This window comes from Leuciscus leuciscus, assembly GCF_965113295.1.
Source record: "Leuciscus leuciscus genome assembly, chromosome: 24".
In the NCBI taxonomy this organism is placed as follows: Eukaryota; Metazoa; Chordata; class Actinopteri; order Cypriniformes; family Leuciscidae; genus Leuciscus; species Leuciscus leuciscus.
Window position 1 is genome coordinate 15,108,839 of NC_138723.1, and position 16,867 is coordinate 15,125,705.

At 38.1% G+C, this 16,867-nt stretch overlaps 1 protein-coding gene across 4 annotated transcripts in view; it reads left to right on the forward strand.

Moving 5' to 3' along the window:
* The window catches only part of nlgn2b (neuroligin 2b), an 84,825-nt gene that overhangs the window by 43,869 nt on the left and 24,089 nt on the right, over window positions 1–16,867 (forward strand). For 3 of the 4 annotated variants that reach the window (XM_082158354.1, XM_082158355.1, XM_082158356.1), the window contains one exon: window positions 6,250–6,303. In XM_082158354.1, coding sequence (XP_082014480.1) covers window positions 6,250–6,303 — 54 coding nt within the window. Of the gene's footprint in view, window positions 1–5,834; window positions 5,915–6,249; window positions 6,304–16,867 lie in introns of those variants that run through there. The other variant, XM_082158357.1, reaches the window with a different exon arrangement.

The window sequence follows — 16,867 nt, forward strand, 5'->3', positions numbered from 1 at the left end:
GGAGGAAAACAAATAGTGTGATAAGGGGTGATTCTTCGTGAACGGAACGCAGCACGAAAACTCGCAAGTGCTGGGCGGTCGGTAGAGCGTTATGGCCAGAGAAATTAAAAACACACGGAGCAACTTCAGGTTTAAGTTTGTTGGTGCGGCGAATGACTAAATTGCCCGAATCAAAGGTATTTTCCTCAATGTAATCTTCCTCAAAAAAAATGTTCACTGCATACTCTGACATCAGCACCCATTGAAGGGTTCTTCCTTTTCAGTGCCAGTGAAGCAGTAACGTTACGTTCTCTGTTTTAGTTCTCTTTTGCCCTTTGCTTTAACGCTGTAAACATCATTTCTACAACCAGGAGTAATACAGTAGTGCCCCTCTTTTTGACTTATGATGTGGCTTTCCAGTTTCCATCTTTAAATGTCTTCTACTCAGTCATCTACTAAATATCTATGTACCTCAGGCAAGACAACCAACCCCGTGACGTCATGCGCTGTGGTATTGCAAGATGGCAGCACCCTTGCTCCAAAAGCTATAACAAAACATCCCTTTTTCTTTAAAATGGTTACATTAATTGTCTTTGTTGTATATGTTTTTATTAAAGTGGAGATCAGTTTACTAAATAATGTAAACTTTACTGACTGCTTCATAGATTTTTTCCATTGGCTTTTGGATTATTGCAGCAAATAAGCTCTGTAACCAACAAAAGTTTATGATTCTTACACACATTATCATCACATCAAGATAATCTTAACAAATCGACACAAATGAATTTCAAAAATACAATAGCCTGGAGTAAAAAGCTAAAGTTAGGCTATAAACAAACTACACCTCATTCGCATGACTTTAACGTCACCTTCGCTAAGTTTCCAACAGCTCTTTCAATCTTTAAAATCTACAAGTTGGAACATTTTAGTTTGAATAGTGAATTGAGTTTATAATGAGATGCAGAATAATGCGTAAAATGTCTTGAGTTTGTGTTAACCACTATCCTCCTGGGAAAACCCTGACGAACTTCCGGCAAATGAGATTTGCTCTGCAAGTCCATCTGGCCCATTTCCAATTTTTCCAAATCGAGGCACCAATCACAAACGTTGAGGCGGACTTTACACGATGGCGATCGCTCTGATTGGTTTTAGGTCTATCCAATTGCGCCCAGAGGCATTTGAGCGACGTCCATTGGTGACGCCCCTTTGGAAATGGGCTGTGAATGAACCTTCCCCAGACCCACTCTCAGTTATAACTGAGTGTCTGGTGTCAACCAGGCTAGTTAACCACAGACCTGTCCTTCAAATGTCCACTCCATCTATTAAACATCAATTTTGTTCTGATTGACTGGGATAAGTATGGCGTGTTTTTTATTTTCCCCAAACCAGTTAAATGCAAACCCCATCCACAATGATTTCATTGGTCAACTCAATCACCCAGCACCTGACAAGAGAAGAAAACAAGACATTTAATTTGTCGTTTGGTTTCTAATTCTGTAGTGTTGTGCTGGTTAGCCCTGCCCACAACCAAATCTCATTAGTCAAATTTCACTCCACATAGCTGCATTTTAAACATCAAATATTCTCTGATTGGCCGAGATTGTGCAGTGTTTTTGCTTTCAGAGTGGACAGACAAGACAGTCGGTGAAAACTGGACATGTCATGTCTGGTTAGGACACAGCGTTACAGTTAATACAAAACAGAATGAAAGAAACTGCTGTAGCTATTGTTTAATGGCTCATCTAGAGTCTTTAATGGAGGGGAGATATATATTGAGCACATGACATCAGCCCTTCAAGGCAGATTGCTTTCATGTATTGTTTTTTCTAGGTCTGCTCCCCTTGCAGACAGTGAGAGGGAGACAGAGATAAAAAAGCAAAAAGAGAGACAGAAAATATACTGAAGACATTTCTACACGGCAAGCCTGTCAGGGAGGACAAACCTGCTGGTTACACTGGGATGGCGTACTGCCGGGTTTCCTGTCACACACTACTGTCAAAAAGTCCCAAATACACACTCGCTCACGTACAAACTTTCTCAGAAAGAAAGTGTTTACTGCACAAACTGTTCGGCGGCTCAACATGCTCACTCGAAACCCGTTGCCATCTCTCAGACTGGGAGTAACGCCACGTTCACGGAGCCTAGTTTTCTCTTTCCGACTGTCACCGCACCAGGCGCTCACCAGCCCACGCACCACCCAGGACTCATCCCACGTAAATGATCTTTCCTCCATTTTAAGTCTTCATTATCATGCTTTCCGTTTTTCTTCCACGCCGACGGCATATCCCATGTCTTCTCTTGCACTTAGAGGTGAATTCTGGGCCTTCGTTTTAAAGCTGTTGCATCGTCTTCAAGGGCCAGAAGGATTAGGTTTCTGGGAAAAGCCTGAGCCCTAATGGAGGCTGTAGACCATATAGACGGAAGCAGTAACCAGTAAAATAGTGAAAGCTTGATCTCCAAATGCTTTAAGCGTCGATAAAGTGCTGACGTTGCTGAGACTTAATAACACACACACTCTCGCTCCATACTCCCATCAACCTGTCTCCTGCTCTCCAGCCTTTACTGGAAGAACTGGCCTGAGATGGAGAATTGAACTGAAAATCACGTCAGCATTGATCGAGTCTCGAAGTTTAAGTGCAATTCAGCTGGAGATTCAGCTCAGATGAACATGCAAGATGGCGCACGCACTCGACAACACGAGCAATAAGCATATGTGTCATTAATTTTAGCTTGCATGCTTAAAGGCCTCAATAAACGCATGACCAAGTTCTTTTCGTTCTTCATTTAGGGGTTAAACGAAGTTCAAAATACGCAAGCAGCGATATACTGTTAGCGAACATCCTGATGCGTCCACACTGCTGGGACCGGCGTTTAGATAAATATGTAAATATGTGCTGCGTGCTTTACTCTCAATAACAAAATAAACAAAATTGAGAAAATAGCAAGAATTTTAAGAAAGCATCCGATCATAGCATCATGGAAATGTTTGCACGAGCCCTACGGAACTCCAGTAAAGTCACGTCACATTATTTTATATATCACTTTATATAATCGATAGCTTAAAATCAAGCAGCTTTACAGTATTAAACATGAAAAACAGTATCTCATTTCATAAGAAGTATAACTTAATTTTCGACTGTAAAGCAGCTCTTCAGTGTGTTCATGTTTTCACTCACAGATGTCTGACCAAAAAAGATTTTCACCTGAAAGAAGGCGGAGCCTCCACACACATCTACCTATTACTTAATCGCCACAGACCAATGGTAGTATGAAGGTGTTTAGCAAGTTGTTTCGAAATGACGTCACATCAGTTCGTTTTTCGATTTCGCTTGAAGTATATCGGCACTTAAAGGTGAATAATGTCATTTCTGTTTGGTGCCACTAGAGGCACAGTTTTGTTAATAAGAGTTAATAAACCATGAACCAAACCGACCCGCTACGATACAAACTTTTGATTTGGAGCAAAAAAGTATTCGAAAATCAGACAGGAGTACTTAACGGCATTAATGAGGGAAGCTATAATCAAATGAAGCATTGTGAATTTAAAGATGATTGATTTAAAGATGTTGATTATAGTTGGTTATAAACAATATATTCTGTTTATTGCAAAGTATGCATACAAATATTTAAGTAGTTAGACAGTGTAGGGAAACTAGTGCTTCATGGGAGTAAGCAGGCTCTAAAGAGTTCTCTGGCGTGATTTGTTTGTTTTGTTTCTGTGACTGGAGTATTCTGTGTATTTTATTCTGAGAAGTATGTGTGCATACAATATGAATAATAGTATGAAAAGTAGACTGTCGTGTCGCATTGCAATGTGATCTGCTTCATTAGCTGCATCACTGTTCCTCACTATTTACAAATGTAATGACTCTCCTGTGGCCTCACGCTTCAGAATTTCAGCGCAAATAATGCGCCATCCAGGTATTTTTTGCCTTTGGTTTTATGAATACTGTGTATTCGGGCATCCTACACATGTGAAATGCTTTTTGCATACATGCTTTTTGCATATATAGTATGGAAGGAGTTGTATTCAGACTTTGATGGGACATCAAACTAATAATGGCTTGCTTTTAGTTGTCTCTGCACTTGTGATAAGAGAAAGTGTTACTTTCTTTGAAAACATGACACTTTCACTTTAAATGGATATTTCTTAATATGTGTGTGCATTAAGAAAAATCAGGTGGTGAGCATTTGAAGGGAGTGTTTTATGAGAATACAGTCGTGCTGTATATATGTTTGTTGGACAATCTGGGTGAGGATTACATGCACAACAATGACAAATGGGGTTTGTGTGTGTGTGTGTATGTGTGGTCTACTGGTGTGGAGAGCCTGTGTAGCAGATAAACGGTAAATAAATGGAGGCGATTTCTATCTCATCTCTTACAGGCCCACCGCCAGTACTAAGGGAGGGGGTAGGGGGTCATGCTGATAATACTCATTAATGTCTGTCGCCACAAACATTTAGCATTTAACCTGAGTTAGCGACAGATGCTAATGTGTGTCGCTGCACCAGATCCAGTCCTGAAGAAGCCAGTGAGAATGCTCTCATGAAACTAGGATTTGTTTCATTAGGGTGAATAAGACCAAAAATGAGAAGAAAAGTTTTCATTTTTATTCGTGTTTGTGATATATATATATATATATATATATATATATATATATATATATATATATATATATATATATATATATATATATATATATAAAATCACGGAAAATGATTTTGAGCCAACACTGTTATATATAAATTTTTACTGGAAAAACAAGGATAGAGAAGAGACAATGTCAAGTTTGCTGTCATTTTTTACATTTTATTTTGTCCCACAAAGTCAAAGTTAAAATCAAATTTACTGTTGTGCTTTTTTTTTTTTACACTACAGAGCAACTGGTAAAACTAGTGATCCATACACTGACTAGTTTTACCAGTTGCTCTGCAGTGTAAAAAAAAAAAGCACAACAGTAAATTTGATTTTGACCTCAAATTTCACTTTTTACCAGATGCTAATATTGTTTGGAAATTTGAGTAGATAAAAAGTTCATTTATTGCTATAAATGAATGTCCTTGGTGGATGCTTTCTTAAAGGGTTAGTTCACCCAAGAATGAAAATTCTGTCAGTAATTACTCACCCTCATGTCGTTCCAACCCCGTAAGACTTTCGTTCATCTTCGGAACACAAATTAAGATATTTTTTATGAAATCTGAGAGCTGGCTCACTTCTCCATAGGCTTCTCTGTAATTGAAACTTGCCAGCCCAGAAAAGTTAGTAAAGACATTGTCAAAATAGTCCAAGTGACTACAGTGGCTCAACCATAAGTTTATCAAGCGACAAGAAAACTTTTTGTGCGCAAAAATAACGACTTTATTCAACTATTCATTTTCTTCTGTGTGGACCTCTGAATGAGTTCACGTAGTGTAACAGCGCAGCGCTTCTGGGTTAAATGTCAGAACGTAGGCTCACTATTGGCCAGCATCACACGCATCACACACATGACCAGCGTCGGCCAATAGTGAGCCTACGTTCTGACGTACAACCCAGAAGCTCTGCGCTGTTACACAGCCTATGAAGGAGTGAGCCAGCTCTCAGATTTCATCAAAAATATCTTCATGCGTGTTCTGAAGATGAACGAAAGTCTTACAGGGTTGGAACAACATGAGGGTGAGTGATTACTGACAGAATTTTCATTTTTGGGTGAACTAACCCTTTAAGAAAATTACACAGCAGGTTGGTTGGTTTGTTTGTTTGTAAGACAGAAAAAGAGAGATCAGCAGTCTTATCCTGTGAGGGGGAGTTACAGTCCCATAGGACATTAAGATGGAGGACTCCTGAGGGCCATTGCACTAAACGCAGCTTTGCTACAGTGTTTCCACATGTCTCATCACTTTCTCTCTTTGGGCACAAAGAAAGATGGCTGGACATTTGTCATTGAAAGCCTGGTATGTAGCAAATGAGTGAATGTGGAAGGCAAAACTGAGGAAGAAAAGAGACAAAAACATTGCAACTGCTTGTAGAGATGTTAGAAAGTGTCACACCACCATCAGTTTCTCTCTCTTTCTCTTTCTCTTTCTATGAGTTTGTTGTCTGTTTTGTTCTTTTGCTTTGGCTGCTGTTTTTGATTTTTCTTTTAAATTGGGACACATGATCTCTTGCTAGTTTGTCATTTTTCTTGTTTTGCTGTTTTGGAATTTTTTGCTCTTTTTGTTTAAGCGCAGTAAAATCTTTTTGAATTTTGTCTTTTCTCTTTCCCCCCCCCTTTTTGTCTTAACCCCAGGTCCACTCACAAAAAAACATGATGAGTCTTCGATGAACAGGCCGAGGGACGAAGGTATTTTTCTTGCATGTTTTTCCCTTTTTGTCTTGTTTTTCAGACTCTTTTTGGGGGGGCGATTGTAATATGTAACATAATTTCTCTTGATTATTTCGTCTTGTATGTTTTCGCATTTGTTTTAGCTCAAGTCACAGACACACACATAGATATGCTCAAGCATACATGCACTAATTCATACACTGCTGATGTGGTTATTTGTGCTGCATATGTTTTTAATCTCTTCTCGAACCAAATGATTCTTACATCATTTCATTATAACAGGCTTTTATTTTAGGAATAATGTCCCGTTGACGGTTATTAAGATTTCATTATACGTCTTGTGTCCTTTTTGATGAATGGCAAAGGATTAGCTAGAAATCAATAAACTACAAATCCCATCAGCCCCCTGTGATTTAGTGCAATTTCATTGGCCGACATGCATCCAGCTGAGAATGCAGTAGAGTAGCTAATGCAGTAAGTCTGTTAAAGACAAAAGGCTGGATTTATTGAGTAAAATTGAGTCTAGATGCTGAATGCTCTAATAGTATTTAAAATGACTTATTATTAATCTTAAATCTTAATATGCCCCAGATTATATGAATAAATATGTCAAAACAATTGCACAAATTTTATTGATTAAATTTTGATAATAAGGAGGAAGTTGCAGACAAATTCTTGTTGTGTATATGTGTTTACAGCATATACTGTGTGTCTGAACACATTTGTGTTTGTTTGAGTGTGTGGGTGTCTTTGCAAATGTGTGTGTGCATGTCGATCATTCCATGTAACACTCTTTCACAGATTCCACAAAATGTGTGTTTCTGTTGTGTTGGGAAAAAAAGCTGGCAGCTGTAACATTTGGTGCCTGTATATTTTACAGTTTATGACATGCTGTATATCTTTTACCGATTTAATTTACCTATAGGAAGTACTTAAATCTGCTTTGTATTATAAAATATATTCTCATTAATAATGCAAGTAATAAAAGTAAAGGGTCACATGATGACAATGAGTTCATAAAAATTGGCTTTAACATGAAACCAACACGTAGACAGTATACATTATTAAAATAACTAAACAACATAAAATGTAGAATATGTACATATAAAGAAAATACAAGTGGGAAGACACTAATATTTTATACTTTTATATATTTATTTACTGTTAAAGTACACGTATTGACGTCTTAAAGGGATAGTTCATCCAAAAATCATGTATATGACATATCAGACATGTATATGACATTCTTTCATCTGAGGAACAAAAAAAAGAAGGATTTTGAAAAATGTATTGATCTTTTTTTTTTTATCCCGAATCGGGACTTCAAGCTACGCAAAATCACCAATAAAGTAGTCCATATGACCCATGCGCTATATTCTGAGTCTTCTGAAATGTATGTTACTTTGTGTGAGAAACAGACCCAAATTTTAAGTAGATTCACTGAAAATCTTGACATTTAACCAAGTTCTGACATAAGCATATCATAAGTCTTTTGACTCTTAGTTTCCAATGAATCAATTGATGCAGAAACCTTTCTGAATAACCTTCAGTGCACACAAATTCCTTATGTTGTGTTCCACTGAAGAAAGTCACATTTGAACAACAGGTGAGTAATTATTAATTTTCCTTCTGAGTAAAAAAAAAAAAAAAATATATATATATATATATATATATATATATATATATATATATATATATATATACACACACATATATATATATATATATACACATATATATATATATATATATATTAGGGCTGTCAAGTGATTACAATTATTTTGACTGAGAAAATTACGCCCTAAAAATGTATTTATTATTTATTTATATTCATTATTGTGTTAAATGAGAAAAGCATTAAATAGACATTGCAAAAAGTAGCTTTAGTAAGAAATGTTATTATACATTTTATTTGATTCAACATTTATTACACACAAACTTTTAAGCTACAACAACCATGAGGCCATGAAGGTGAGTAAATGATGACAGAATGATCTTTTTTGGGTGAACTATACCTTTGATGTTTTTATTTATTTATTTATTTATTTATTATTATTAATATGGAAATATGAAAAAAATTTATAATGAACTGATACTCTGAATAAGAAACTAAAACTGCCAGTAGGTGGCGGTCATCGGATGCCCATTTTTCACAAGTTGGTATGATTCTTTAGGGTGTTCATGTAAAGTTTATAATATACTTTGGTTGAAATTCATCAATGGTTGTGTAAAACAACACCCTTTTTAACTCCTCAAAAACAGCTTTGTTCACAGTGACCTGTTTCGGTGCATGTCTCTTTAAATGATAATGAGCAACTGCTCACCCCTACCCCTCTCTTCCATGGGGGGTGTCGAATGGCTGAGGGCAGAAATATGCTAAGGCAGTCCATCAGTGGTCTTGGGCAGAGCATGAACATTATGACATCATAGTGCTCAGAAAATCCAAACAGCCTGATTATTGAGAGTGTTTAGACTTTTTGAGGATTAAAAAAAGGAGTGAATGGATTTTTTTTCATTGTATGGTGGTTGTGTCCACACCAGTGGCGTAGCCACGAGGGGGCCTGGGTGGGCCTAGGCCCCCTCATTTGTATGTCCGGCCCCCTCAGATTTCTGATGGCTTAAAATAAAATAAGAAAAATAAGAAATTATTGATGTGTTAGTCTAATTGATAGATTGATCAATCAAAATACTGCGCGGTAAAATGCGGCTGTTTTCAAACTTGATTTGACGTGTTGTGCGTAACCTACGCTGTCATCTTCGCGTGAGAGTTCATGCGGTGAATGGCAGCGTTGTGCAAAGTACAATATTACGCACGAAAAGATGAGCGAGAAGGAGAAAATAAGCCATCTACATCTGAGTTTGCTTCAGCTTACTACAAGACGAAAGCGAGTGAAGCGGCTAGGAGAGAGAAACGCACATATTTCATCACAGGAATAGCGGTGAGACTTCGACTCAGATCGACACAATGCGCAATGACTTGTTAAACAGTGATTACCACATTTCCTGCATTGCCTATATCTGTTGTATATGAAGAGTTTGGTTTCAAAACGCGATAAATCCATTATGATTAATTTGAGTAATAATGTGTTTTCTTTACCAAGAGAGTGGAAAGATGAAAACCACTATTTTTGGTTTCAAACTTTCACATAGCATATTTTAGGTTAGAATAACATAACAATTTCAAATCCATATTTTGATTTTCAAATATTTATTATAAAAAAGGATTAGTTTCCCCCCAAAATGCAATAAATTCATGACACCTTTTTTTCCAAATTGCAATTAATCCATTGAATCAATATAAAAGTTTTTCATATTTTAACTGTTGAAATACACAACAAAGTAAGTTGATCCACATATGACAGCCTCTGAACTTGGTCAATACTAATCTTATATAGCCCCAACTAAAAATAGCCGACATTAAATCACCATCGCTAAGAAATACCTCCTGAACTTTTTTTCACGGCGATCAGCTGTAAAATGGCCTGGTCCTGCTCGGTTTTCGTTGACTGAGTAAAACAATTAAAAGTTTTTCAAAAGATCCCCTGGGGTCAAAGTGTTAGCGTGACAGAAGTTTGATGCTGTCGTGTGAGAAGAACAAGCAACAGTCGAGATTTTTCCTCCTCCCGCGTGCCTCATCTTCTTAATCATCTCAAGTAGCCTAAATTATTAGATTTCGATGGCTTACGTTTCTTCCCCACCGCAGAAACCACCACAGGGTCACCAATGCCGTCAAAATTATTATTATTATTTTTTGTGGATCACAAAGTAGAAGGAAAACTAGGATGGCGGGTTTATTCAAAGCGCCGCCGTTACGGTTTACAGAGCGTGGAATGGTGCGCTGACTGCGCGGATATCGCATTTTACGTCAAATTAAAAATGGACTTTTCAACACCGACCAGAATACAATACAGATTTTTGCGGGAACTAAAATATATATATATATTTAACGTTTATCGCGTTTTGGAACCAAACTCTTATTTGCTGAGTAAGATGACATCATTGACTACGTTTACATGCAGCCAATATCCGGGTTATGGTCGGGTTAGGGTCACTATTTGGGTTTCTGAAACATTCGGAATAATGCGTTTACATGCGTGAGCAGAGAGAGTTACTCCTGTATACATGGAATTTACAATATCCCGATGTAAACGGCGACGCACGGTTAGCGTCTGGACGTACGGACTTCCTTAAGACGCAATATGCGTCATTTCCGATTCTTTTTCCTGTATCCAAAGACAACAACAACAGCAGCAGCACGCGGATAATGAATAGGTCGGGGCAGATAGCGATCGCCTTTGTTTGCGCTTTCCTCCTCGCTCCAAAAGTCTGGTGCTGTGCTGCGTCTCGCCATGTTTACCTCTACTTCTTGTTTACTTCCGGTATACTGCACGCGGGTTTCTGTATGCGGCGTCTATACTCAAAAGACCAAGATTCCTTGCGAATAGAACATGCGCAGAACACAAATCAATGTCCCTTTTGATGGGGATATGCCGATACGCGTTTACATGACCAAATATTCGGGTTAGAAAGGGGGTACCCCAGGTATAATATCCGGGTTTTTAAAAACCGGGATATGAGCATATCCGGGTTTTTGCCGGTGTTTACATGGCCGTGCGCGACCGGGTTATTGCTAATATCCCGGTTTTGAACGGGTTATTGGCTGCATGTAAACGTAGTCATTGACACTTTTTATAATCGCCCTCGTAGGCTACTTCATGTAAAAGATAATAATCGCCGAGCTATGTCCTAGGCTGCTATAGCCTAGGCTATATACTGTATATATATATTAGTTGCCCCCTCATTTTAAGATGGGCCCCCCCAAAAATTAAATTCTGGCTACGCCCCTGGTCCACACACTGCAAAGACACATTTATATGCAAACTGAATTTAGCATCCGATGACACCTTAGTGAGCAAGTCATTCATTCATTCGATTCGTTCAAACAGCTGATTCATTCAGGAATGAAGTGAATGGTTCTCTTTATAAATGTGCCATTGAATCGTTGTTTCACTCGATTGATTAGTTCAAAGAGCTGATTCATTCAGGAATTTAGTTTAGAGCTTTATTATGGCTCTTTTTATGAATGGGCCATTGAATCGTCGGTTCACCCAATTGATTTGTTCAAAACGTGTATTAATTCAGAAACACTGCTGCGTGTTGCTCGGAGCAACAGTTCTGCTGTGGCTTATAGGTAATATTTTCGTTTGCAAAATTGAGCAAAAACAGACAATATTGTCTAAAATAACACAATATTAACTTTGATCACATTTGCACTCGTGCTATGGGATAAACAGCACTTATGTGAATATTGCACTTGTTCTTTCTTTCTTTCTTTCTTTGTTTATGTCCCCTAAGGGCAATTGGTTTTGCAGCAAGACCAGCATACAAAAAAGACAATTTACAATACATTAAAAGTAACATAAAAAGCTACACAAGACAATTCACCGAAGCAGTCTTTGTCTTCACACTAAGACTGCCATACCAGCATAACATAGCGAATGTTAAGCAGACTCAATATAAGATTTGTAAAACAAAGTCATCAAGGACCTATCAACGTTAAACTCGGACAGTCTCCTTTCCTGGTTGCTGGCCCTTTTTAAAAATTGTCTCCCTATTGAAATTAAAATTCAACTTGTTATCAATCACACATCCCAGATACTTCCATAACTTCAACCTCCTGCTCTTTAGTAGTTGTTCTCTTCAAGTCAATTTGATTACGCCTGAAATCAATAAGCATGTCCTTCGTTTTAAACATTTATTTGCAGGAATGCACTGTCACACCACTGAACAAAATCTCAATAATAATATTGTCAAGCAATATCACATGATATAAATATGAGACTAAGTCATTCCAACTGCATTCTGTAGGCTGGTGGGTACATTAAATGCATTGAATTTGAACACGTTATTATTTTTACATAGCTAATTGACAGCCCTATACATAGGCTATATATGTATATATAAAGCTTTTACCGGATAGGTAATTAATGAAAAAATATATATAATACATACATACACACATACAGATAGATAGATAGATAGATAGATAGATATAGATGTGTGTGTGTGTGTGTGTGTGTGTGTGTGTGTGTGTATATATATATATATATATATAAAGCTTTTACTGGATAGGTAATTAGTACTTACTACTTTCAAAAAACGTAATTTTAACTGTTCTTTCATTAAAAATTAAACTATTAAAAGGGTTTTATAGTATTCTATTTAAAATGACTATCATTCTTTACCGCAAACATGTCTCTGCATGTGCAGGGCTCGCACTCATTGCGTTGAGTTCTCGGATTTTGGGCGTCTCTAATTGCAGAGGTTTAAATAGAGACACTGCCAGCTAATCCAATTTTGCGTCTCTGAACACGGGAGAGAAGAGGAGAGGAAACGCACAGCAGAGACGGAGGAAAAGAGGAGAACGACAGAGAGGATAGATGAAAAAGAGGAGGAGAGGGGGAACACTCAGATCCCCAATTTGAGAGCATGGAGGGGGAGAGAGAAAAAATAAAAATCGTGATAAAGACGAGTATATGATGAAATAAGATTCATGGAGCTTTGAAAGTGAGAGAGGATGTGTGGGCGGGAGACAGGAACAAGAAGGGAGAGGGATGGTCGTGGTGCAAAAGGTAGCGCGTTTGCTCACGACACACGAGAGCCGTTGGCTCACGGGGACCCGGGTTCGAATCCGTCGTGTCCCGATCCCATTCCCATTCCCACCTTCTCTCGCTTTACTTTACTTTAAATAACGTTGAGAAAAGCCCAGACGGAAAAGAACAAAAGATAGGGAGTGAAGTCCCATAACGAGAGCAGAGAGGCAAAGATGAAGGCAAAGAGTTGAGGAGAGGGGGAGAGAAGAAGGAAAAGCAGGAGATCAGAGAGAAAGGGAGGGGGAGGTGCAGCATAGGAGAGGAAGAGAGAGATGCAGGCTTGGAGGAGGAGAGACAGAATAGCGTTCTTGTATTTTGAGGATGTTTTGAAGCAAATAGGATACTAAGGCCTCTGTTGAAAGGATCTGGCCGTTGTGCTTGGTATCTCTCTCTCTCTCTCTCTCTCTCTCTCTCTCTCTCTCTCTCTCTCTCTCTCTCTCTCTCTCTCTCTCTCTCTCTCTCGGACTCTTTCCATCCCATATTGAGGCTAATGCATTGCATACGGTCTCTCTCTCTTCCTGTGTCTCCCCTTTCTTCCGTCGCTCTTACACACACGCACACACACAAAGATTATACTCATGGATTCGTAAGCAGGGTTGTCCCAGATAAGATGTTTGTGGATTCTATGTGCTTCTCTGTGATGCATCGCACACAAAAAATATCTCAATACTGCAGCAAAAAAAAAAAAAAAAAAACGGCTTGGAGAAATCTCTTTTTACAGCATCTGATTCTACACGTTTTTCATTATTATTGACATTGAAGGGATAGTTCACAAAAAAAAAAATCCTTCATTCAGGCTAGGAATGACATGAGCATTAGTGAACTATTTAATATTTACATATATGCAGCGGAGACGATAGCCTTGTGGGCAGCGCTTTGACATCTAGCGCAAGTTTTGAGAACTTTAAAAAAGCAATCAAATTGCATTGCCATTTTTCCTGATTAAACATTGAATTATGGGGGTTCATATTGAAATCAATTGATTTTGCTTTTGCATCTTGGAAGATCTGAGTTCAGTTTGAGACATCTTTAAGATTTCTCCTAAAATACACTACCGTTAAAAAGTTTGGGGTCGGTAAGATTTTTAAAAATAGACAAATCTTTTATTCTTACCAAGGCTGCATTTATTCGATCAAATATACAGTAAAACTGTAACTCTTTTCTATTTGAATATATTTTTTTATATATTTTATTCCTGTGATGCATAGCTGAATATTCCGCATTATTACTCCAGTCTTCAGTGTCACATGATCCTTTAGAAATCATTCTAATATGCTGATTTGGTTTCTTAAGAAACATTCATTATTATCCGTGTTAAAAACAATTGTGCTTATTTAATGGAAAAACATTTTTTTATTTTTTATATTAAGAATGTTTATGAGTGAATAGAACAGCATTTATTTGAAATAGAAATCATTCAATCCATTTAATGCATCCTCGCTGAATAAAAATATTAATTTCTTTCAAAAATAGGCCTAAATAAATAAAACCTCTTTCCTATGGGCACCCAAGTCGCCTCATAGTTACACAAAAAAGCAGTTCCATCCTGATAAAGATTTCCCATCAGCTGATTGGCTGTTCACAGCACTCAGCCCTAACAGCACACCTGATCCACACGGTCTGTCTGATTGGCCGACTCATTGGTGTCATTGCTTCCACGGCACCAATAAAACATAGACTTTACCAAGTAACTCATGCACTGAGGGTGTGAAACAACACATATCAACACCAGAAAAAATCTTAACAGTCTAATATTAGTCGTGTGTATCTGTGCCCATACTTGTGCACGAGCATGTTCATGCATGATCGCACATAGGTGTGTGTGCTGAACAAACAGATGTGCTCAATGTATCATAAGTGTGTGTGCTTATAAAGAGGTGTGTTTGTCTACAAGCAGAGGTGTTTGTGTGTGTGCAAAGATTAAGAAGAAAAAGTGTGAGTGTGCAGTCGCTGTAATGCGTTTGTAACCCGAGATTCAGGTGGTGATGCAGGCGGGCGTGCAAATACGTGTGTAGAATTTGTTTCCGTGGCAACAGGCATGAGTGAGTCAGTGCTGGTGAGCTTCTATTAGACAGAGAGAGAGAGAGAGATGAGGCAGTTTCCATAGCGACTCAGCATCACAGCTGCCTGTGTGTGTGTGTGATTTTGTGTGTCCGTGAAAGGACCTTGGTCTGTGTAACTTTTATTTTATTCTCTTTTGTGTGCCATTTCCTTTTCACATCTCGATCTCTTCCTGTCTCTCTCTCTCTCTTTTTTTTTCTCTCTCTCTTTTCTCTCTCTCTCTCTCTCTCTCTCTCTCTCTCTCTCTCTCTCTCTCTCTCTGCCACTCCAGCCATCTCTCCCTCTCTCTCTTAATCTGTCTCACTCTCGCTTTTATGATTTCTCCCATCTCTCTCACCCACACTCTTTCTTTCTCTCAGACCCCCCTCCTTCTCTCTCTCGGGGTAAACAGATGTCGTGGTAGTTATTTATGTTTCTGCATGGTCTGGTTTTCATATGAATTATCTACAGCGCTTGCACACCACAGAAGCACTGGCTAACTGGACATCTCTGACTGCCCTCACACACTCCATCGCACTCACACACGTTCATACACACACACACACACACACACAAGCATCTCCGAGAACATGTGTATATATGCATGAGCATGTGCAGCTCAAACACACTGCAAGAGAAAAGCAATGGGGAACAGCCTGTACCAATAAGCAGCACATATAGATGTGAATCTAAAAGAGACAGGACACTTGAGATGGGGGAGTTTAGAAGGGTCTAAGGACAGAGAAGGTACCAATGAAGCACACGAGGGAACGCGAAAGGTACCAATGCAGCACCTAGACTTGAGATGGTGGAATTGTTGAGAGAGTCCAAGCTCTGTCAGAGCCGGTCTGACCTATCAGAGCTTTTTGTATTCCAAATGTACAGAGGAGAGAGAGGGGGAACACACACAGACTGTACTAACTGATACAGAGATACATCAGAGCAACAGAGTTTTGGAAGAGAAACAGACAGACTGTGCCAGCAGAGTGCAGAAATGATGAGCCAATCCGAGGCAGACCGTGCCAAAAGATCCCAGAGTGTGAGGAGACGATTGAGGATATGTTCGGAATCGTGTACTAATACACTATTTCTGCAATATACAGTGTTTGCATTTGTATACTCGGATGACCTACTAAAGTTGCCATTGTCTGCAGTATACAGCAGAACATATTGTACTGTGTACTGTAATGCAGTGTGCTCAACTTGACCTTCTATTTTAAGAGTGACAAGTGAACTGGAAGCAATATCAACCCCTGTTTTTACCATCATCTTCTTGACTCATTATTTGATCTGACCGTCAAATGGAAACACATTGCACACTGTGTATTATGCAGTAAACAGAAAGCTAGTGTTCACTTCCTAACATATCTCCTGTATTAAGAAGGCAACTGCACATAAAAAAAGCCGCATTCTTTTGGCAAAAATCATTTCTGCTTCAAGTTTTAAAATACTGCAAAATGTTTTTTTCTAATCGTATGTTTCATTTGAAATGAATGCATTAATATATGGTTCTATATATGTGATGTTATATACACTACTATTCAAAATTTATTATATTGACGAAAGGTCACAGTAAAGATGTTTATAAAAAAAAATTATTTCTAAATAAATGCTGTTCTTTTTAAATTTCTGTTCATCAAAGAATCTTGAAAAAAGTATAACGCTTTCCACAAAAATATTAAGCAACTGTTTTCAACATTGATAATAATAAGAACTGTTTCTTGAGCACCAAATCAGCATTTTAGAATGATTTCTGAAGGACCATGAGACAGAAGTAATGGCTGTTTATTTAAAGTTCAGCATAATAAGCAACATATTAAAACATATAACAATATAAAAGTTATTTTAAATTGTAATAGTTCACAACATTACTGTTTTACTGTACATTT